General features: G+C 36.3%; 1 protein-coding gene and 1 long non-coding RNA gene across 3 annotated transcripts; one reads left to right on the forward strand and one right to left on the reverse strand.

Moving 5' to 3' along the window:
* Positions 1-469: 469 nt before the first annotated feature.
* On the reverse strand, positions 470-1,742 carry LOC141827612 (uncharacterized). Of its 2 annotated transcripts, none has more exons than XR_012601699.1 (3): positions 1,248-1,742; positions 1,118-1,169; positions 470-617 (listed from the first exon to the last, which is right to left on the reverse strand). It is a non-coding gene; the product is annotated as an uncharacterized LOC141827612 (long non-coding RNA). The 2 variants fall into 2 exon arrangements; XR_012601698.1 differs by having other exon boundaries at positions 470-938.
* A 3,729-nt stretch (positions 1,743-5,471) lies between these two features.
* On the forward strand, positions 5,472-10,350 carry LOC141827611 (DNA damage-binding protein 2). The gene is made up of 11 exons (XM_074714901.1): positions 5,472-5,816; positions 5,944-6,034; positions 6,176-6,303; positions 6,833-6,955; positions 7,050-7,138; positions 7,219-7,339; positions 8,248-8,339; positions 8,886-9,015; positions 9,144-9,392; positions 9,562-9,758; positions 9,833-10,350. Exons 1-11 carry the CDS (start codon positions 5,610-5,612, stop codon positions 10,044-10,046), a joined length of 1,641 nt encoding a protein of 546 aa, XP_074571002.1. The 5' UTR covers positions 5,472-5,609; the 3' UTR covers positions 10,047-10,350.
* The last annotated feature ends 14,608 nt before the right edge of the window (positions 10,351-24,958 follow it).

Genomic DNA, 24,958 nt, shown 5'->3' on the forward strand with positions numbered 1-24,958 from the left:
AAGCACCGCCGGAGGGGACGAATCTGTTTTAAGGAAACTGCGTTGAACGCAGGCCTCGACTCGACTCTCGGCACTCGGCCTCTTGTCTCGGCTCTCTCGTCTCGACCGACTTGACACTCGGTGACTTGGCCGTCTCGGCTCTCGGCACTCGGCATCTCGCCCGATTCGACACTCGGCGACTCAACCATTTGGTTGATTTAGCACCGGTAATCGGGACACACCAACCCCTGTTGGCAGCTTGAAATTATCAGTTCAAGCCATCTCTACAGATAAGTTGAATTGTATTGTAATTCAATAAAATATAAATCTCTCCGGCAAAGATTGTCCAACAAAAAATTAATAATGACAATTTAAGACAATATTAAACCTTGCTAACAGCACTAAAAGAACAATTATATATGTAACAAAAAAAATCAGACGGATATGAATTTATACAGAATAAAATCAGATTCCTAAAATCAGACGGATATGAGGACAGTTGAAGTAAAATGTTATCTTTGTTGCAATATGATGTAATAAACAGATGTGTATCAGGATAAAAGTTTACTAGTACCTGTAGAATTTGATTGTAGTGAAAAACAGTGGTGGAACTCACTTGCATAGGCATTCTCATGAACCTAGACAGAAAGCTCACTGAATAAGTACCGTAAACCAAAGGCAGGATCATTAATTAACATTCATCACTGAGTGACAGATTGCCTGTGACATAGTACCCAGCCATCAGGTTCTTCATATGCATGAGAAATAAATCTACTTCATGTCATGCTTATGTTAGCCACTACACCAAAATGGATAGATATCTATAGCAGATATTTGATATGATAACATGACAGATGCTTATGTGTATCCAATTGAAAGCCAACCTGGAGGATCCCAGTGATGCTAACAAGAGTTGCAGTTCGAGACCAAGATGTTTATGCCCAAGATAAATATCTTTCCTTCAAGTTATTTAGACAATAAAGATTTTGTTAAAGCACAAAAAATTTACCTGATGAACATGTTTTATGGTAATAATCTTTTATAAATTCTTCTTTTAAGTTTCATTTTCCATAGAGAACAAGAGAATGAACAAACTAGAAGAAATCTCTTCTCAACAAACCTACACCTGTAGCTTTACCTGCTGTGATTGGTTTAGCAATTTTCACCTTCAAAGCAAGATCTTTTTCAGTCTGTAGAGAAAAGGCGATGAATCAAACTTTCAAATTTTAAAAAAAGGGTCAGAAAACATTCAAAAGGGAGGAAGTAACCCTTGATGGATCTAAGCAGCATGATACACAGTACTCGTATGAATTGCAACAATGTGAAACAAGGTTGCAGCCCCTGCAAATTGCAGCATTGAGTTCAGAATGTGATTTATTTTGAGGACAGTTGATTATAGCAATATGATTACAGCTCGAAGAGAAAACTCACTGACAAGAAAATCGGTACAATAAAATCAGAACAATAATATGATTACAGTTCGTAGAGAACGCGCGCCGGAAGAGGAGGACGAGGAAGAAGACGCAGCCGGAAGAAGAGCGCACGCGCCGGAAGAGGACGACACAGCCGGAAGAAGAGAACGCGGGCCGGAAGAGGAGGACGCAGCCGGAAGATAGTTCGCCGGAAGAGGAGAACGCGAGACTGAGGGAGGTCAGTTAGCCGGAGGACTTCACCGGAGGGGAACTCGCCGGGAGTAGAGGACGCCGGGAGCGAGCAGATCGTCGGGAGGAAAATTTTCGCCGAGGGACAAAGAAAGCAAGATGTTCGCGCGCAGGGGAGAGAAGGGGTTCGGAACCCTAAAAATCACGAAAAATAACGACGGAATTTTAAATTTCGTCGGTAAATAGCGACGAATTTTAAAAATCCGTCGCTAATTTATTTTTCAACCGTAAAAATAGCGACGAAAATTTTTTTTGTCGCTATTTCTGTCGCTAAACCGATGTGTTAACGACGGTTTAGCGACGGAAATAAATTTCCGTCGTAAAAAATCTCTTTAGCGACGGAATGATTAACTCCGTCGCTAAATTAGCGACGGATATAAATTCCGTCGTTAATTTCATCGTTAATTGGAGGATTTGGCGTAGTGTTAGAAGAAATCTTTTACCCTTTGGGAGTAATCCTTCATCTCTATAAAAAAAAATCCACTCCTTTAATTCAAATTATTCAATTTAACTTAAATTGTGAAATCTCTTCTTAAGCTCACTCTCTCTCCTTTCTTAAAAGTTTCAAGACTTCGAAAATTTATCAGGGCTTGAAATTTAGAGTGTTCCTATTTCGAGATATAAATCATTGAATTTTGAGAGGTGATTGTTGATAAATCATAAACACCTAGGCAGGTAATATCATCTTAAAAAAAGAAGATCTAATTTTCACCTGACTTTAATACTCCTTTCCATAGAAATAAGTTATTCAAAGGGGTGTGTTGATATCCGAAGAGATAATCAACAAATCACTAGATTAAGTCAATAATGGCAATACCAAGAAGGGTACATCTATTATTCAAAGGAGTACCTCGATAATTGAAAGGGTATGCCAAGAAAATAAATGGAATAAGGTCCACATCGTCGTATCGAACTCCACTAAATCAAGTCGTTGACTCATCATCGAGTTGATTAATTGGGCCCAAATGTTGGATCAACATCGTCGATCTATAAAATGAAATAGTTGTCTTTGACATCTGGTTGATTATTTGTGATCATCTAGTTGACCAACTTTAATCAACTTAGAATTTCATTCTTTCAAAAAATTGAATAGTTTATTATTGTGGTTGACTAAGTCGTGTAATCTAGTCGACTAATATTTTAATTTTTAATTAACAAAATATAAAATATTTGAAATAGATAAAGCAATGATAAATAAGATAATGTTGATGAATCATGAATATGACTTAAAAAACTAAATTAAGTGGAACAAGTATTTATAGCTTAATTTAACTTTAATTTCAAAACTCCTGTTAATTTCTTGGTGAAATCAAATATACTCTCTCATAGTCATCTTTATTAGAAGTTCTTTCTTGCGCTCTTTAACTGTTTGATTGTCCTCCATCTATCACAATTTCTTACTTGCTTAATATTTAATTATTCTCGACTTATCAAGACTTATTGCTTTTATTAAAAACATGACAAAAAATTAATAGAGAAAGAATGTTGTGTCTTTTGAGTAAGATACTTAAGAGACTATTTAATAAATAATTTTTAATAATTATTTTTAAAATTTAGATCTCATCCATAATCTTTTTAAGAATTGAGATTTAAATTTTGCATGATCTACTACTTTTGACCGACTAAGAAAAATTATTTGATTATCCAGATCAAATAATGTATAATTATCGTATAAAATCATGGATAATAAATATTTTAGCTTAAAAAATATATTTCACATTAGTAGTGTATCTACAATTTACAAAAATAAAAATACCTTCTAAATTTTAAATATTATTTAAAACGCTTTAAGATTTTTAATATTGTTAAAATACCTTTCAAATTTTAGTTCCATTTCAAAATACCTCGTAAACTTTTTGACATTATGGAAATAATTTCAGATATTATATTTGTTGAACATACCATCTCTTCATTATCTTTTAATAGTGAGGTTAAAAATAATAGGGAGGTTAAAAATTAAGATTATTCACTTCTGAAAGGAATTTTACAAGGGTAAAATTAAAATTGTTGAATTAATTTTTAACAAGGGGCCTATTTGTAAAATCGATTTAGCTCGTTAGGCTGCTTGCTTGGATATTTTAAATATAAAGTTTAGCATTATTTTGATAATTATTGCAAGATTAAGATGACAATTTAAAAATTAATAAAAACTTAAAATAATTTGATTATAGTATTTTAAAAGTAGTAAAAATTTACCGATATTTTATTTTTTATTTAATAAATTATTAATATTTTATAAAATATAATAATGAATTGAGTATAATTGTTTGGAAGATCCATCTCATGAAAAATCTTTAAAATTTAATTTAATATTTAATAAGATAATTAAATTCATCAATAAAGATTAAATCAAATTTGATATTTAATTAATTTTTTAAAAATAAAATAAAAAATAAAATAATAATAATAATAGATTGATAATATATATAATAAATAAAATAATTTATTTATAATTTTTAAAATTTAAAATAAATTTATATATTTTAATAAAATAATTCGATTAGAATATGAGGAAGGAATTAAGTTAATTTAATTAATTAACTAAGATTTTAATTAAAAATATAAAATTTTTACTATGTCGATGTTTTTTTTTTCTAATTCACTCCTATTCACCGTCTCCCTTCACTTGCATTCGTGCATTCCTATCGTCGTCGCTACTAGCTACTGATTGATGCTTACCCATTGTGAATAGTCAGAAAATAACCTTTGTCGATTGTTGGAGACAGTCCCTATCTCGAAAAACTAGCGATATCCAAGTTCCTGCATCCTCTTCGCAAGACGTTATCTAACACTCTGTTTGGATAGGGTGAGAGAAAGTTCATTAACGGAAAGAGAAGGGAGGGGAAGGAAAGTATTTATGTTCTCCTTGTTTGAGAGGAAGGAAAGGTTTATTAACGTAATATGTGCTACTTTATTTGGGAAGAAAGGAAAGGAAATGATGAAAGTTAACTATATAAAATTATAAAAAATCCTTACTTCTTAAAATAAATCTATATGTGAAAAAATATGTATAATTCATTCAACCAATGTAAAATTTTTCTTGTCAAAATTACTTTGTGAGACTAATTAAAATTAATATCTACGACTTAAATAAATAAATAAATTTTAAAAAATAATGAGTAGACATATAATAAACATGCGAAATATAAAATTTGTATATTTTGGTACGACAAAAGATATATCAGTATTTATATATATATTTTTATAAAAATTTACTGATATAAGAAATTAAAAGAGCGAAAAGATTGTGAGAGAAATATAAAAAATATAAATTAAATAAGTTATTTAAAAATTAATATTTTAAAATAAAAATAAAATTGAAATAAATAATATTTAGAGTTATCTTCCTTTTTTTACATTTCAAATTGAAGTGTAAAAAAATATTTTTTTTAAATAAAGAAGATTAAAACTTATTATTATTGTAAGCTCCTTTCCAAATAAGATATTTTCTCTTATCTTTTCTTTTCGGTCACTCCTTTTCAAATAAGATCTTGTCTCTCTATTTATCTTGTCGTTCTCCAACCCTCACCTCCTTCTAAACAAAGCTCACGTAAGGAGGAGAATCATTTGTAATATAAAATTGTGCCATTCCTATCGATTTTGTATAATTTTAATAATCTTGTTTCAATTCTATTATAAAATTTGATTCTCAATCTATTCGGATTGATTGAGTACTTTGAATCTTAACATCATATGATCTACCATCGTGATTTTACAAACACCGCATATAAGTAAAAAAAATTCTTATGAGATAAAATAAATTTTTAAAATAAATTTTTATAAATATACATGAATCTGGTTCAAATTCAACCACATCGGCGTGGCTACACACCCGACGGCGGAAGCCGAGTATGTCGGTTGCCCTTTTTGTCAACCTCCCTTCCCTCTCATTCTCTTCTCCCGCTGCGCAGTCGCTTTGCCCTCTGTTACCGTGAAACCCACCTCCCCCGTCTTCCTTCCTCAGTCCCCATGCCCTTCGCTTCTTCTTCATCTACGCCCGGCTTCCTTCGCCGGACTACGGAGTCCGACGAGGAGAGCGAGACCTCCTCATCCGACGAAGAAAACGGCTTCGACGAGGAACCCCCGGTCGAGGAAGTGGATGCCGCCGAGGAATCTGCTCTCCGCAAGAGGAAGCGCCCGCCTCCCATCACCATCAGTCTCAAGAAGGTCTGCAAGGTTCGATTTTGTTCACCCTCGCCTTCTTCGCTCTCGCTTCCAACCTAGGGTTTCCTTGATCTCCGCAACTTCTTCCTGTTCGCGGAGCTCCACATTCACGATTGCTTCTGCTGCTATGGTGCTGCAGGTGTGTAAGGAGTCGGGCCACGAAGCCGGGTTCAGGGGAGCTACTTACATCGACTGCCCCAAAAAGCCTTGTTTCCTCTGCAAAATGCCTGGTGAACTATTGTTTCTCGTTTCATTTTTTTTTAAATTTCCGCCCCTTTTCCTCTTTTAGGCGTCCTTCTTAATTAGACAAGTTCAGTGGAACCAGTCTTTCATGTTTGTTTGTCTTATCGTGTCCACGTTTACCTTTGTAGGCCACACTACGATGTCCTGTCCCCATCGGGTAGCAATGGATCATGGGGTGATTCCGGCTCCTGAAAAGAATTCTAAGACGCCATTGGATTACATCTTCAAGCGGCAAATTAATGATAAAATTCCCAAAGTGAGGAACTTATGTGAAAAATTTTCTTTTGAACCAATTACTTTTTTTTTTTGTTGAAAAGGTGGCTATAAGAGCCCTCAAGCATTCTTATCTGGGTGAAGATGAATTTTGAATCCAAGATCTTGGTAACAACTTTTTAGATGCTTACCCACTAAGCTAGTTAACACCTTAGAACCAATTACATTGACAGCAGACTTTTGGAAATAAATACAATGGGTTACCTCCCTCATGACCAAGCCACAACAGCAGTAAGATTCGTTCTGGGCAAGGATCATGCGGTGACAGCTGTCAGTCAATTGATTTTATTTTTCTCAACGTTAATTGATGACTAAACTCAATTACATACCAGATGTGATCTTCCCTATCAAAAATTTTGTGAAGTCAAATAAATTCAAGAACAAATATTTACTGAAAATTTTTTGGTTTTGTTTTTCTTTTTTTACATCCAGTGGTGCTGTATATGTTATCATGGGTAATTTGATGTAAGAAAACTCACTTGATGAATCTTTTCCTTGATTGTTTTCCCTAGATCAAACCTGAATTTGTGATCCCTGATCAAGTAGACTGTGTGTTAATAAGGTTTCATAGCAGACGTATAACATGCTTGGAATTTCATCCAACAAGGAATAACATTCTTCTATCTGGAGATAAGGTATACAGTCCATGGAAATTCTCTGATTGTTATTATTGTTCCATCTATGTTTTAATAAGCACTTTCTTGTTATCTGATTTCTCCTTTGCCAAAGAAAGGGCAACTTGGAATCTGGAACTATGCCAAACAGCTTGAAAGGACAATTTATGGGTCCATACACTCATGCATAGTTAACAACATAAAGTAAGATTTCTTGATGTAATAAATGAGTTATACTCTCTCAGTTTAGTCATCCAAGAAGTTATGGTTTCTTCCTCATTCAGGTTTAGCCGAGGCAATGATGCAATGGTTTATACATCATCCTCTGATGGAACTGTCAATTGCACTGACATGGAGACTGGAATCAAAACTCTTTTGTTTGATCTTAATCCTGAAGGATGGAATGTACGTACTGATTCCTAAAGGATGAGCTCTATTTATATTCAATGTTTGAATGGCATGAGCCTATTTATAGCACTGTTGTTCTTCACTACTATTTTTAATTTTGAAAATGATTTTCGGATCCAGCAAGAAGTAATTTGGGAGCGATTTTGTGTATACTACTTCAGTAATATCTTTGCTTTGATCCATTTATTTACACTGTCAAAAATATGTTTGGTTGTGTTGCAAATGTCAAATCTTCATACATCTTAGTTTATCATGGTTTTTTTCATTTTCCTGGGAATGACAAATTTATCTACTGCTTGACATTCTAATAAACCCCTTGGCAATGTCTCAGTGTTGTCTGAATAATGTTACCAATAAAAGAATATCATTTAATTGTAGTTACATCTGTGTGTCTGTTACATTAAATTTTCTTCTTACTGTTATTCTTGTTTATCGTTTATCATTTTGTTCTTCTCTTGACCTTTCTCAGTAGGAGAAATCAGTTAAGTCAATGTCTACTTAATGTATCTGTGCGGTCCCCAACAACTCTTAACCTTTTGCATCTTATGTTAGTTTGAAAGATTATCTAATGGTTTTTCTTTTTCCTAATTGTTTGATTTACCTTGCTTTAGTTTTTCCTTTGTGCTGAGCCTTTTTATGAGTTGGTCACTTATTCTTGCTATCTGTCACATGTCAAAGTGAGCAACTTCAAAACAGGAGGTTAAGGGGAAAAAAATAAACTATGTTATCATCCATGTGAAGGGTTCAAGAGCTTGTCTTTGTACACTTTAACTGTGTATGTGGATGAATTTTCAGAGCTTATCTTTAAATGGTTGTCATAACAAGTTTTGTTAATATTATTTTGATGAAGAGAGTTGGATCTATGTAGGATCTAGTTATGAGCTTTAGTTGTATTTGCATTTCAGGGACCTGCAACTTGGAGGATGCTATATGGCATGGATGTTAATATTGAGAGAAGTGTTTTGCTTGTAGCAGATAACTTTGGATATCTCTACTCGTGAGTGCCTATTACTGGTTTCCTACTTTGATCCTTTCATTTTGTTTATAATTTTTCTCTGGTGCCTACATGATAGGAGGTTTATTTTATTTTATTATTTGCAGAGTCCTTCACTGTCGATCTGAGTACTTGCATCACTTTACAATAAGAGTAGGAAACATTGCATATCTTGAAACTAGCATCTTACCATGTTTAACTTAGCAACTTACAATCTTGATCTTGTGCGCAAAAACTTTAAGATGATTTGGTCCTTCTACATTGATAATACTTAACTGTGGTTACAATCCCTTGTCTTGCTAGCTCAGATTTTCCTCATTCATATGCAATTTTGGTGGCTATCACATGTTTTCCATCTTGAAACTAGCATCTTACCATCTTTAAGTTAGCACCTTACAATCTTGATCTTGTGTGCAAAAACTGTAAGATGATTTGGTCCTTCTACATTGATAATACTTAACTGTGGTTACAATCCCTTGTCTTGCTAGCTCAGATTTTCCTCATTCATATGCAATTTTGGTGGTCATCACATGTTTTCCATTTGATTAGTGTGGATATGCGATCAAACAAGCAAACTGGTGAACCAATTTTAATACATAAGAAGGGTAGCAAGGTTGTGGGGCTTCATTGTAATCCTGTACAACCAGATCTTCTTCTAAGCTGTGGCAATGACCACTTTGTAAGTTTCTTAGATCGTTTACCTCTGCCAATTCCTTGATTATCATTTAAAAGGAGAATTTGAGGTGAATCCTATATTATCTTCCTTTAAACAACTAAACCTGCTAAACCTTTGAGTTTGCATGTCAGGCTCGGATATGGGATGCAAGACGATTAAATATTGATTCTTCTCTCGCCAGTCTTGCACATGGACGTGTTGTTAACTCAGCATATTTCTCACCTTTATCTGGAAACAAAATCCTTACTACATCTCAAGATAATCGCATTAGAGTGTGGGATTCAATTTTTGGCAATTTGGAATCTCCAAGTAGGGAGATTGTCCACAGCCATGATTTCAACCGTCATCTAACTCCTTTCCGAGCCGAGTGGGATCCAAAGGTTGGTTTTATTTTCTTCACAAAGACTAAAAGCACAGATTAATTAATTATGCTTAAGGAATGGATAAAGATGTGTTTGATATCTATTACCATAGCAAATGGGCAAATTCATGATGATTTTACATCTATGAGATGCAAACATCCAACTCTGAATTTGGCAATTTGTTCAGGATCCTTCTGAATCTCTTGCTGTTATTGGTCGTTACATAAGTGAAAACTACGACGGAGTGGCTTTACATCCTATTGACTTTATAGACACAAGTACTGGCAAGCTTGTGGCTGAAGTAATGGACACAGATGTAACAACAATCACCCCGGTTAACAAGCTTCATCCTCGCGAGTATATTCTGGCATCAGGGAGTTCAAGGTTTTTTTACTTTATTTGTGTTTGTCATATTATTGGTGCTCACATTTGACGGTTTTAACTATATTTCCTTGCAGAACAATATTAATTTGGAAGCCAAAACAGGAAAACTGGAAAACAAAGAAAGAACCAGAGAGGAAGCAATTCATATTTAACAACACTGAGAAGAAACGTTATGGAAAAGTTGACAGTGACAGTGATGGTTATTCTGATCTCGTTCCCAAAGGGAGACGAAGCAAGACTAAGAAATGCCAGGGTAAATGCACTAAATCTGGAATGAAGAAATCTTGACCCCGAAGGGAGACAAATACACTAAAGCTGGTATGAAGAAATCTTCTTATCGCCAATGACAGGTATAACTTAATTGAAATGTGAAGTTTAAATTCCTATGGCTTGCATAGTTTTGATGACCCTTATTTTGTAGTTGGCCACATTTTGTTTGTCCCTATTGGCATGTGGCACTAAATATAAACCTCTTTAGATTGTAGATATTATGTTGTGGGGCTACATCAGTTCCAGTGTTAGTTCTTGTAAGTAAACCTTCCTTACAGGATATCTGCCTAATGTGGATCTTTCATTACCATGGTTCCAAAAGTTTACTCATGTGTTTCCTTAAAAACAAATTGAGGATTTCTTAATTTTGGTAAAGTCTAGTGGTTCAATATTGATATTCGTTATTTCTTCAATTTTTTACCATTTCAAGCTTTAACGGTACCCTTGTTCAAGTTCAGTTCAGGACCGGGGGAGGATGGAAGTTTTGAGCTAGAGAGGGTGGGGGAGTATCTATAGTGATTTTAACCTGTAAATGTGATTTTATTCTTCCTCTCAACATGGTCATATCAACGATTAGCGTAGCAGAACAAGCACATACAAACACTCGCTAATACGTTTATTTAGTGTGATTTAATAGCGTAGTCTATGATCTATTGGTTGATTACTCACAGAAAGCACAATAACTTTCTAATGCTCGGCCAACTATTGAAAATAGAGATTTTTTTTTTCAATCACAAGGAATACAAATATTTTAAGAGAGGTGTAAGAAATAGAAATATTCCAAGAGAGAAATGTCAGTGCAAGAGGCCCATCAAGTAACCGAATCATTGTTTTCATGTATAATAAAGGTTTTAAATTGATTATATTGTGGATTAATATGTTATGACAAATCTGCAAGTGACAGGTGACATTATAGGTGCAATGTGAAAGTCTACCAACACATTTGGCGAATGAAATCTCGGTAAGTCAAATGGATCAGAAACATGAAGTTTTGATAGGCTAAGTGGATAGATACATGTAACGAAAGTCTTAATAGGTTTGGTGGATTAGATACTTAGCTGGTGAAATTTTGATAGGTTGAGGATGACTAGATTCCAATAGGATGAAAACAATTAGATACTGAGCAAAGGAAAAGAAGCTCAAAAGAGAACCTTCTGGTAAGAGAGTTGTGAGAGAGCTATCTATATTTTTGGATGAGGATAATTCTCTTGCAACATAGATACTGACTTATTAAGAAACTAATAGATGTTTTAAAATTAAAGTCAAGAAGCAATAGACTGTTGTCTTTTCTAATCAACTGATCTATATGAGTTTGATCAAAATTATCTTATTTCAAAATCCAATTGACTAATGCCATCATTCTAGTCAACAACACTTTAATTTTGAATTATTGTAAATTAAATAGGATAAAATCAAAATTAGTTGTTTATTATGAGATTTCTAGTCGATTAAGAATTCGGTCAATGATAAATTCAATCAAGGACAACTCGATTGAGGGTAAAATCGGTGATAGTTGATTAAAAAACAATAGTTTGTCGTCTATGGATAAACTACGAACAAAGTAGCAAAATTAGTTGACGAATAAAATATTCAAGACTAATTAACTAAAGATAACACCCTAATCAACTAAAGATTTAGTCATCAAATGATGTGGTTAGATATAGTTGCAATAGAATATTCAATTTTGAATTCCATCTAAACTAGTTGACTGGTAGTAAACAAGAAGTCGATTAAGGATAGTCAATGGGTGACACGATCTAGTTCTAAATAACACAGTTTGCATAACAGATCAGTGTTAACCAAGATGCATATTGAGGTTGACTATCATAGATAGTCCACTGATGAACAAGTTTTAGTCAATTAAACCTAAATAAGAGCCAAATAACCATCGTTGTGGATAATGATTGAATCCATTGAATCAATCAACTAAAGGGTGATAACCAGTCAATTAGAGCATATTGGTTTGCATCTATAAAAAGGGACTTAAGGTTGTTCGATCAGAACATCACAAGCTCTTTAAACACATCTCCAGTACACCTTTGAAGGCTTTTCTTAAGGCAGGATTCTCTATATTTTTTTGCAATGGTATGTTATTTTTATTTCAATTTGTTGTTATACTGCTCATTCGATTTCTACTGCTTAATTTTTGTGCATTATCTTTTTTACTATAAAATCTTGATGTATGAATTCATTTTGTAGGTTTCTTCACTTTTGGAAAAAAAAATCAAAAGGAAAAAATATAATGGATTAGACATAGAGTGACTGACCAAACGAGTAATAGACATGGAGTAGGAATGTAAAGATTTCCAAACCATGTTAAATCATTGCACACATCTTTATTGTAATTTTCATTCATTGCATATTTCTCTTTATTGATTAATATTTTTGAAAATTTGAATTATTTTTAAACTTAAGATTGATTTTTCGCCTTGTAATCTATTCAACCCTCATCATAGAACATCTTTTGAAAACCTATTAAAATTAGTTTTCAAAATTAAAAAATATTATTCCTTTAGGGTCATAGACAATCCTAGAGGAGCATTTGACTAATATTATTTCGCTAACCTTAGAAGCCTCCATCGTTCCTTGTTTTATTACCTTAGAATCCTTATTACAAATCTGCTTGCTGTCTAGCAATCGATTGGTCTATTGCCATCCCTCAATTGGTCCTTGCTATCTAAGTTATCATGCAACAATAACGCCTTTTTTACTTTTCATGTCAGTAAGTAGTGTATTGGTCACTTACCATTAGTCAACTAATGCTATAAGTTAACTACTCAGGCGATTTAGTCACGAATAAAATTATTCTGTTCACTAGCTCCTTGAACGCAATTGACTACCCTAGTCAACTAATCCACTAGTTAGCTCATGTTCATTATCAATCAATTATGCAACTCTTAAACTCCAAATCCATTTGGCTATTGGATTTTTTCACTCATCGATTGACTGTTGACCCTAATTATGACCATCTCTAAGGTCGAGTCTACCTATATTAAGTTTTACCTTCATCCCCATAGGTATAATTCACTCAACACTCACAGTTCATCAGAGACTTACCCTTATAATTTGATTTTGCCCCTTAGCCATCTCTTGTAAGATTACTCGATCTCTTGGATATGCATGAGACGACAACTCCTCCACATGCCATCCTTCACCCCCGTCACCTGTGGAGCCCACCTCCATCAACTGTCGTCCTCATTGCTTTGTTGCTCCTCGTTTTACAGTCCCTTGATCTGCCTCATGCAATCTTCTCTGATCTCTAAGGATCTTGAGCCATCAAGTTGTTAACTATGCACTAGAGTTGCTCCAACATCGCCTTAGTGCTCCTCTTCTTGTCGTCCCTCAGATGTCGTCCTATGCCATCATTTTTTGATTTCATCGGGCCTCTAATCCATTGATCATGCTACCTTGGCTATGTCAAGTTATGAACTCTTCAAGCTCCATATGTGTTCCTACAATCCTTATACATTTAAACACATATATCAAATCAATAGGACAATGTTTAACTTAAATGTGGGATCGTGTAGAGCACTAGTACTTTACGTAGGGGAAAGTAAAAAATAATAACTCAAAAATAAGGAACAAATTTATTTTACTTGGTTTACAATATCTGACTACTACCCTAAGGTCCTCAATTCTCAACTATTTTCGATAGGTAATCCACTAATAGACTTTTTCTCAACAGGGAAGAGTCTCGTCTTTTATAAAAATAAAGAACGATAACTGGTTTATCGTTCATAGAGTATAGAAGCACAAAGACAATAAAGAACAATACTACAATTTTATCGACAATGATTTGGAAATTAAACACGGTGTCAGGTAGCGTCTTTGCGTTGCAGTAGTATTTTCGGAGCGTGAAGCACTTGAATAGGAGTTGTAGAATAGTTGTAAAAGTTGTTTTGAAGCTTTTGTTCCAAAGTGCTTATATGGACTAATCTGGGCACTTGGATACCCTTCCGAGCACCCCCACTGTGGCCTATCCTATCCGTTTTAATCGCTGACTTACCCATCCCCGGGACTTGAAATGCTGACGTGATGATTACTGGATCAGACTTTGTTTCGCTACGTCTTATCCTTCTCCAAGTGCCTGGATTGTTTTGGGTGCCTAGAGGCTGAGATGTCCCGATCAATCAGGTAAACCGCTATAAATTCATCAGTACCTTTAAAAATGTGGTCCATCTTTCGTTGAAAGATAGTTGGCGCATTCTTTAATCCGAACGGCATCACCAGCCATTCAAAGAGTCCTTGCGGACAGATAAATGCTGTCCACTCCACAAAATCCGGGTCCATTGCAATCTGGTGAAAACCCGATTTCAAATCAAACTTGGAATAAATTTTTGAGTTGCTAACCTTCTTAATAATCGTGTTGATCCCAGGTAGGCTATACTGGTTTTTAAAAGTGTTATCATTAAGGGTACGGTAGTTGAAAACCATCCTTTCTTTACCTTTAATCTCTTTGCCCGTCTCTAGATCTACTGATGTGCCGGACTGTACTATCATGGCCATCATCCGATGCCTGCTCTTACTGGGTCTAATCACTTTCAACTTTAGCAACTGATTCACATGTTTTTCAAAAATAGATTTTAATGTAGGAGTAATGTGGGAGAGAGGCTTATCTTGTATGGTTATGTCTGGGTTGATCAAGTCCAACTTGCACACAACCTTATTCTTGGCCCAGTGTAACAATGGATCCTCTCCTATGAAACCCTACTTCCTCAGTCTTTCAATTAAACTGCCATGCTTCTGCAAAACCTTAGAATTGTATGGATTAGAGACAAAACATATCTGTTTTGGACTTATCGTCTCATTCACCTTGCTAGCCTGAAGAAGTGTTGTTCGAGCAATTGGAACAGATTGGGTTGCTTTTACCATCTTGGTGTCCGAATCCGATAGGAGCCCCCCATAGCATTCTTTTTCGATTTTTCTTTAAATTTAATTTTCTACATCACAAAATTAGAAGAACATAAATATAGTGCAGGAGATTAAGTTTTAGACAATTTTACAACTATCTGGTCTTGACTTTTAGATTTTTATTGAAATTCTAGGTTAGACCAATGTCTACTATTCCCTTCAAGGGAATACGTCCTCATTCCTCTCAAGAGATTTTACATGTCTGCCAAACATTTGGTCCTTCAGACCTATTTAGACTTCCCGCTCATCATCTGATCCTTTGACCCCTAAGACTTTCCTTTCGATGTTTGGTTCTCATTGACCCATCGACCTGTTAGACATTCGTCCCACTGATCCAACTAGACTTCCTACTTGGTGTCCTCGATCTACCAAGTCTTCCATGCTCAGTCACACTGACCAGGACTTCTTTGCCTAGCCTCCAACCAGGACTTTCCTCGTTTAGTCTCCAACTAGGACTTTCCTCACCTAACCTTCAACTTGGATTTTCCTCACCTAACCTCCATCTAGGACTTGCTTGTTGTGCTACCTACACACTTAAATCAAGTTCATTAGTCAACAAATAATAATTAACCTTAAACCTTTGCTAACATCAAAATATGAGTTCGATTTTGGCTCTCTGCACCAACAATCTTTCCCTTTTTGATATTTGACAATATGATTTAAAGTTATGTTTAAACATTGATAAAAGAAATGTATTTTAAAATCTCCTCTTGAGTTTAAGCTCCCATTAATTTTAACTCACTTAAATGTTTGAAAATACTAACTTTAAACCTTATTATTTTCTTAAACATTGATAAAAGGAAGGTATTTTTAAATCTCCCCTGAGTTTAAGCTCCCTTTAATCCCTTTCACATCAACTTTATTCTTTTTTTTTTCAGAGAACTACTCCTTGTGCTTTTTGATTGATAGGATGAGAAAACAAAGCTTAAGCAGAGCAAAAGACCTTAAAGTAAGAGTTGACAGTGAGGAGCATGCTCTAGCGTGTGTCCCTAACACTGGCATGCTTCCCCTAATCGAAGAAGATGCAAAATGAATTAGACAACGAAGCTGCACCTTTAGGCATGACCATGCCCCATGACATGGTTGTGCCCCTTTGCACAAGCAGTGTCCCAACAACCTGAGAGCAACTTTGACCTGACACGATCTTGCTAACAGACACGACCCAAGCCCATTCGACTAGAAAGTATGCTATTCTGGCACCCAAAATAGCACGGTCGTGCCACCATGCATGGCTCGTGCCAATTTGATTAGAACCCTTACACGACCCTGTGCCAATCGACACGGCCGTGTTGGGTTAGAGATATCTTGCAACACCCGACACCCCTCTCGTGCCAGCCGACATGGGCCATGTCGTGTAGGTGACGCCTTGCTATTTTTAAAAGATTTCTCAAACTTGGTCGATTTTGGGCACTATAAAAATCCCTAGAAGCCTCATGATCAAGGGGAGGAGGTGTTTCCTTGTGATAGGGAACCCTAGGGGAGACGTTTCTAAGGAGCTGTCGCTGTTTCCGTCATCTTTGGAGCTGGGAGGTTGTTCCGAAGACATCGACAGCCACACGACTAAGCCTTCTCTTCTCTCTTTGATTTGAGATTGTAGGATGTCTTCTTCTATGTCTTTTGATTGTAACTCCATCTCTATGGAGTAGTTTTATAGATTCTAGGATAAGAGAGTAGCTCGATTCTTTGTTAACATAAACTTTTATGCATATTTATCTTTCTTGCTATATGATGTGTTTATCCATGATTCGACTTTATTGTGCATATATGATTGTAACACTAATCATCATGCATCTTCATATTTCATGAGGACACGAGGAAGGATCAAAAGGTGAACCAAAATCTCTGACTCATAAAAATCAAAACATGAGGGGTTGTTCATGAAAGTAGTCCAAAATCTCATAAGAGTACCATTGGCTATCACAGAGCTTAATGGGTTGATCTCGATTCAACGTCATGAAGTAGGGGAGGACACCTAGAGGACTGTGTGGGGATCGTGACAGGAGCCTCCTTGAGAAAGCAGTCGCTCTAGTAAGGTAGCCTTGAAAGTAGGCATTATATTTAGGTAGACACGTCGGTATAATTCTAAAAGTTTATATCAGTATCTAGGGATAGATCACCTATATGTGCATAAACATTGAGATAAGAAAGTAAATAGTATTAGGGTGTCAAAAGTCATTGTAGTGAAACTGAAATCCTAGCATCATTTTCTTAAGTTGGCTTTCTCTTATGACTTCTCGTGTTTCTCTTGATTCAATTTCTTTCTTTCTCGATTCTTGTGATTTTTGATTGTCTAAATAATCTGCTTTGCGATTCTAACTAGTATTTGATTTTATAATCCTTGTGGGATCGATCTTTTATTACTTGATGACAGTCGTGCATTTGTTGTTTGCATACTTCAAGTTTTTGGCATCATTGCCAGAGATTGTTCAAGATCGATATTGGTTCGATCATGATTTGGTTAATTTAGATTTCTTTTTATTTTCCTACTTTTCCTCTCCTTTCCTTAATTACTATTTACTCTCTTCTTTCCTTTTCTCCTTTACTGCCTTTTTTTAAGCTTTCCTTTTTCAAGAGGATAACTTTCCTTATATGCTCAGGTCAAACAAGTCAGGAGATGTCCTTCGTACTGATTTTAAGATAGACATGACATTCATAAAAGGCTGAGCAAGAACAAGTAACTTCGACCATGACCAACAATGACAACAAGCCATTAAAGGACTACGCTGCCCCAAGTGCTAGAGGATTAATGTTAAGCATAACATGACCTCTATAGATGCCAACAATTTTGAGTTGAAGTCGACATTGATACATATGAGCCAACATAACCAAAATGGTGCAGTTTCCATGGAAGGCCCCAATATGTACAAGAAGCACTAGATCTTGCCTAGAATTTCGATGTTTGACAAGCGTGCACAGTTTACCATATCTAGAATGCACACAATAAATAGATTTTTAATTTTTAAAGATCAATAACCCGCAAAGAACAATATTGTAAAGAATATACAAAGATAGGTATATAAATGAAGAGGTGATAGTACAAGAATAAAGGTAAAAAAATCAAAAGAAATTATAAAAAATATTTCTTTTTTTAAATAAAAGACCATCCGGCTCATCTCCTTCGCCTTTTCGACTCATCTCCTTCGTCGGATCCTTCAGATCTGCGAAATCTCTTAATGATATTGCTCATATTATTAAATCTCAAAAAAAGAGGTAAAATGGAATAGACCTGGGGCTTTTTGATGTAGATCTAGGTATGGAGAAGGAGAAGAAGTGAGGAAGAAGTAAAGGGGTTGAAGAGGTAGGGTTTTAGAGGAGTTTGGAAGGAGGAAAGAGTTGAGAAGAAGGAGAAGGCGGCTTGGTCTTTTTGGGGGCACACGGTCGTGTGCTAGGGCGCACGACCATGTGCTAGGGCACACACGACCGTGTGCCTTATATAGGATGAGGGGCACGGTCGTGCCTATGAGGCACGGCCTAGGGCAGTCGCCTCTCTGGTATTTGGGCACGCCCGTGCCTATGAGGCACGAGTGTAGCAGGTTGCCTTTTGGGAACTCCCACACGGCTGTGCCTTTGAGGCACGACCTAGGGTGGTGTTACTTGGTGAACAGGCACAGGCACGGCCTGGCCAAGTGGCTGCTCTGTTGAGAGGCACGGTCGTGCCTGGTAGGCACGACCTGAGCCTGTCCCTGCTCTGTTATTAGACACGATCGTGTTTATTGGACACGACCTCAAGCTGGGGCCTTCCTATTAGGAGGCACGACCGTGCTTATAAGGCACGACCTAGGTTTATTGGTTTTGGAACTTGTAAATTTCCTATAAAAATAGGAAAACTTGTTAAAACGAACAAAAAACTTTACAAGTAAGGAAATGCATGAACATAAGAAAAGAAACTAAAAACCCTTGGGTTGCCTCCCAAGAAGCGCTTGTTTATGGTCATTAGCTTGACCCATTATTTGGTAATGTACAAGGTTCATTGGTTGCCCTCTTGTAACCTTTCCCTCGGAGGTACCTTATAGTTTTATTTTTTGTGTATTGCTTCCTTATTTGCTCGGCCGGTGCGAGTTCCTTCATCGGCATGGTTGGTTGGTACTGAAGTTTCTTCATCTGCTGAATGTTTTCCAGCCTGCAACAATAGGACTTTTCTGGCAAGTAGGCATCAGAGTTAAGCGAAAGGTTGAACTCCACCTTCTTGTCACCAACTTCCAAGGATAGTTTGTGATTCTTTACATCAATTTTAGCTCCAGAAGTGGCGAGAAATGACCTTCCCAAAATGATAGGAATGGAAGAATCTTCTTCCATGTCAAGTACAATAAAGTTGGTGGGGACGATAAATGCCCCGACTTCAACCATCACATTTTGCATTCCAGATATCGTAAACTGTGCACGCTAAAAGACATAAGGTATGTGATATATGAAAATCATAAGTGTATGACTGTTGTCAAGTAATATAAAGATCGATCTCATAAAGACTGTAAAATTAAGTACTAGTTAGAATAACAAAGCAGGTTATCTAGAAAGTCAAAAATTATGAGAATTGAGAAGAAAGAAATCAAATTGAGAACACACGAGGAATCTTAAGAGAAAGTTAAGCTTGGGAGATGACTCTAGGATTTCAATTTCGTCACTATAATCGTTGACATCCTATATACTATTTACTTTCTTACTTCAACGTTTATACGCATATAGGTGGTTTATCCTGAGATATCGATATAGATTTTTTGGAATAATACTGGCATGTCTACCCCTTCATCATGATCAAGTTCACACAAGTTGGTCCTTGAATAAGTTTTGACTAAGCTCTAGGCGATCAGAGGGTGTTCCAGTCAACCGGAAGGTCAAGATTTAATTCAAAGAGGATCAAATTTACAACAAAATCAGTGGAGGTCTAGTCGATCAGAGGAGCCTCCATTTAGCCGAAAGAGCGTCGAATGAACTCTTTAAAAAGCGAGTCAAGGCAACATCTTATAGTAACTCTTTCTCTTTCAATCATCCATCTTAATTCTCGTGCTAAAAAAGTGCTCCAAATTCTATTTATGTGGTTCGAAAAGTGTCAAGAGTGTCGCGACACTCAAAGTTTCCAACCAATTCACAATGAATTTATTTTTTTATTGTGTTTTTTCATTATATATTTTATTTATTGTGGTGTGGCTTACAAAATTTATAAAAAGTTTCTTCGTCTCTGAACAATTTTTGAAAAGGAGAAAATCACTAGTGTTCATGTTTGAGACATAGGTGAAATAGAAACTATGGAGGTTGCCGAACCACGTTAAAAATTCTAATATCTTTTCTTGTCTTGTTCTTTAATTTATTATTTTCGTTAGGCTAGCTACTAACATTTTTTTATAAAAAAGAAAGAATGATAAAAATTTTATTCGCTATTCACCCCTTCTTTAACAACAAATAAGATCCTATATTATTATCATGTAGAGAAAGATATATTTTTAATAATTAATAATAAAATTATTATATAAAAGTTTTAAAATATAAAGACTCCAAAAAGAAAATTTATAAAGTAATTATTTTATAATATTTATGATTATGAGATTATATATATATATATATATATATATATATATATATATATACTTTATTAATTATACTATATTATTATCTATGAATCAAGATCACTTGTGTTAATATCCCTCCTACCTTATCCTTTGTGTTTGATTAGCTCAACCCTCATCCGTGTAAGTGTAGCTTCTTGACCACTCCAATTAGTTTCAGCCTAAATTACTTCTTCAAGTTGATAGCAGAATAATCACTTTTCCCAGACTTTTTTTGTCTCACACTAGCTAGTAACTGTGAAATCCACTCCACCATCATGTCTGACCACCACTTGCTTGCCTTTGCCTCCTGCCATTGCTCTTTTTAAAGTTTCTTTGAGTAGTTATCCTTTTCCATGCATGCACCCTTTGCTTGTAGATCGGCTATTCTATTCTCCATCACCAAGTGTAGAGTAAGCTTTTCTTGTGTTCATCGAAGCTCATGATAATTCTCATCCCCCATGCCTCCTTGACCTTGGTAGTCATATATACCCCATGCTGCCAAGCCTTTTAATCTACATTTGCAATGCCCTTCTCTTGTTAAAGAGAAATCTCAAATCCTTCTCAACTTGTTGTTTCCGATGACTCCGGGAGTACATTAATCGTACGGATCGTCGAAGTTAATGTTCAACACTATCTCCGTAAACGATATTGTTCCGTTACGGTGCTAACGGATAGCAGCAATTCGTTTCCAAGAGATACAACGACGAACGTCTCAGAATAGTTCACTCCAAATTCCGAGACCAGCGAACCTTCTCGTAGGCTAGATTTGAATTCAGTTAAAATTAATTGGAATTTTATACTTAATTAAAATATTAATTTTGTAAGATTATTTTCATTTATTGGGTTATTTTTGAAATATTATTACCTAACTCATCTCACCCAGTTTAAGTGGTCAAGCAGCGAACCTATGGATATTTATGAGATGATTTTTTAATTTTATTTTTGTTTATTGTGAGAGGTATCTATATTTGATTAACCTTGAGTTAGATTCAGGTTTAACCGTCAATTGATTAAGTACACATTTCAAAAATTAGTTTCCAGGCCGTGGTAAGGCATAGAGGTCTTCTTGGTTATCGGAGCAACGACGACTTTCTAAAACAAAACCAATTTAAGAAATTATGGATTTAACCAATTTGTTGATAAACCTTGGTCTAACTAGTCTAGGATATGGTGAGGTAGCTTCGATCAGTTTGGTTTGAATAAGTGAATCAATTTAGGTACTCCTTACCCTTTTTGATCACTTAACCTAACTTCCCTGACGTACTATCATCTCGCCCCACCCTGGTACTAGGTTGGCAAGAATTAATCAAATAGTTCATCCTTAATCTAACCTAATTTTCTATTGCAGAAAAGTAAATCTAAGTTAAGCATGTGATCAAACAATGAGATTTGGTAACCCCGGGAGCATGTCCCTTGATTGGTCGAATCAAGTGAACTTGATCCTTGGGAATCAAGTATTGGTTCAGTCCAACTAGGTTAACCAGTCTTGATTTAGGAACCCACGCTTGGACTCTAGTTCGGTTTCTATGTGTGAGTGCAATGAATGATCTATTCTTAACCGCATACCAGATGCCCGATCGATTGTATCCAGCCTTCTGTGATCCAAGCATCATATCCAGATACTTGGACCCGGAGGTGAATTTTTCAAGCGATCTTCTGAGCTCGCTGACTTGAGTCTTCAGTTGAGTATTTTCTTCCTCGAGTTGAACTCGAGTAGAACTCGAGTCGAATCCTCAACCGATTCATTCTAAGTCGGTGGCTCAGGGTTGACTTTTCTCTTGAGAAGTACTAACTCCTCTTGGAGCGATACAACCAAGGCATCGACCTTAGCTAATTTCTTACTTAAGCTAATTATAATAGAAAACAAGCGTTCGTTACTTACATTGGGATTCATGCCTTTTGAACCGGGTACGGATCCGTGACTTTCGCTGTCCAAGTCGTAGTCGCTCTGGTTCGGTTCATCCTGGGCCGGTAGAGCAAGGAAGCTGGTTGTCGGTTCCTTGTCTGATTCATCAGAAGACGACTCGTCCCAAGTCACCTTTAGTGCTTTCCGTTTCGTCCTCCGATCCTTCCGTTGGTTCGGGCAGTCTGCGATGAAGTGTCTTTCCTTCTGCATCCATAGCACTTCATCTCCATTTTTCCGGTGGAAGTTGACTTTGTTTTGTCGATGACTTTCTTTATTTCAGACCGTCTTATTCCACGCTTGTTCCGGAACATTTTTTGGATGAGATTGACTAGCTCCGTAGTTACCTCGTCGTCTGCCTCGAATTCCGACGATTCTGAGTCCTCCGATATTTTCTTCATCTTTTTCTGATTAGTACCTGCAAGTAAAGTGATACCTTTCTCCTGCACTTCTGTATTAGACTGTTCATGGAGTTCAAACTCAGAAAACATATCATCTAGTTTTATTTTGGACAAATTCCCAGAAACTTTGTATGCATTCACCATGGATGCCCACAAAGTGTTTCTCGGAAAAGCTTTTAGGGCGTACCTTACTATATCGCGATTCTCCACTTTTTGTCCGATTGCGTGTAGACTGTTGAGTATGTCTTGGATCCTCGCGTGTAGTCCGCTTGCAGTCTCTCCTTCGAGCATTCGAATATTATATAATTTATTGATTAACAGATCCCGTTTACTTACCTTCGTATTGAATGTCCCTTCGTGGAGCTCGATAAGTTTCGTCCAGAGTGAAGGGAAATCTTGAAAAACCGTTCCGGTAAATTCTTGCAGAACAAAAATTTTCCCTAAACGGTCTCAAATTGCCCGACGCGTTTAGATCGTTAGGCTCTTGTGTTTGGTTTACAGGTTCCAATATAAAAGCATAATTTAATTAAAGCGGAAACATTAAATTATACCTTTCTTCCGACGTTTCGGAAGGATGAAGTTTGTACCCGAAGACCTCTTGATCTTCTGCTGTATTCCTCTCCTCTTCCTCGAACGTTGTGTGGGCAACGGTCCTTCGAGAATTTTCTCCACCAGAAATCTCCCTTCGATGGCTACCAAGCTTTCCTCCCGAAGAGAAGAAAAGAAAAAGAGAGGCTAAGAGTTGGCTTGCCGAGAGAGTTTCGGCCACCACCTCAATCAATATTGTGTGTTCTCAAACCAAGCCTTGCCCCCTCTTTTATAGCTTTGCCATCCCTTATTTATGGTATAATTAGAGCCATAAATATGGTATGATCGATTCACAAACATGGCATGATTGCAATCAATCAATTTGGAGAAAACAGCAAGATTTCGGAAGTTTCCAATTCGAACCCGCGAGCCTTAATCGATCAACGAATCGATTAACTCACGTAACTTTTCCTTATTTAACACTGGTAATCGATCACCTGATCGATTACCAGATGGTAATCGATCACCTGATCGATTACCATGCTGGTCCCCCACGGGGCTGGGTAATCGATCAGCTGATCGATTACCAAGGTGTGTAATCGATCGGCTGATCGATTACACCACTTAGCATGAGTTCGAATGCCTGGTTTCTTCCCAAATTCTTCCAAGGTGGACTTGAGGTTCCTAGAGGCTACAACAGGGACCTAGAGGAGGAATTGGCTTTGGCCTTTTGATGAGCTAAGGCTTCCCGTGTTCGCCCCGAACACACAACCTTAGTTCATCGATAATAACTCATACCACTAAAGAGTTATTATCGAACTACCGCACCAATCCCATATTATAATATGGGCTCCTTCTTACTATAAGTACATTAGTCTCCCTGTGTTTAAGATATCGTATGTCCGTCAATTAAAATGAGTTACTGACAACTCGTATTTAATCGACATCTAATCCAAGAGTAGTACCACTCAACCTTATTATCATGCGGACGAGGTCCACCTGCAGGGTTTACATGATAATCCTTATGAGCTCCTCAAGGGGACATCATCAACCTAGATTATAGGACACAGTTTCCTTTTATAATCAACAACACACCATATACATAATACTACTTCCCAACTCATCAGGCCTTTTGATTTATCGATCTAAATCTCACCCTTTGATGAATTAAAGAAGTATATATTAAGTACACGTGTTTGTTATTATATCGGGATTAAGAGCATGTACATCTATAGTAACAGAGGTTTAGTTCGATTATATAGTCAGTATAAATCGAACAATCCTCAGATGGTCTTGCTCAATACACACTAAGTGTACTAGTGTAATTCTATAGTCAAGACAGACTAAAACCAAATTACACTACAACCACTCCGATGGTTGGTCCAATCCATCTTGGTTGTGAACACTGTTTATAATCTATAAGGAACTGATAACATGGTCTTCTGTGTGTGACTCCGCACACCATGTTATCTACAATATAGATTAATTGGACACTTGCATAAAAACTAAATGCAATTATTGACTAAATGTGATTCTCATTTCAGAATGTTTATTTACACAGCTAGGATTCTAGTATACATCCCAACACAGAGGTCCTTCGCGCTGCTGAAAGGTCCTACCCGATTCAGTTCCTCCGTCGTTAAT

Source organism: Curcuma longa, chromosome 4, assembly GCF_044706935.1.
Source record: "Curcuma longa cultivar G26 ecotype Majalengka, Jawa Barat chromosome 4, ITB_CL_G26_1.1, whole genome shotgun sequence".
Taxonomy (NCBI): domain Eukaryota; kingdom Viridiplantae; phylum Streptophyta; class Magnoliopsida; order Zingiberales; family Zingiberaceae; genus Curcuma; species Curcuma longa.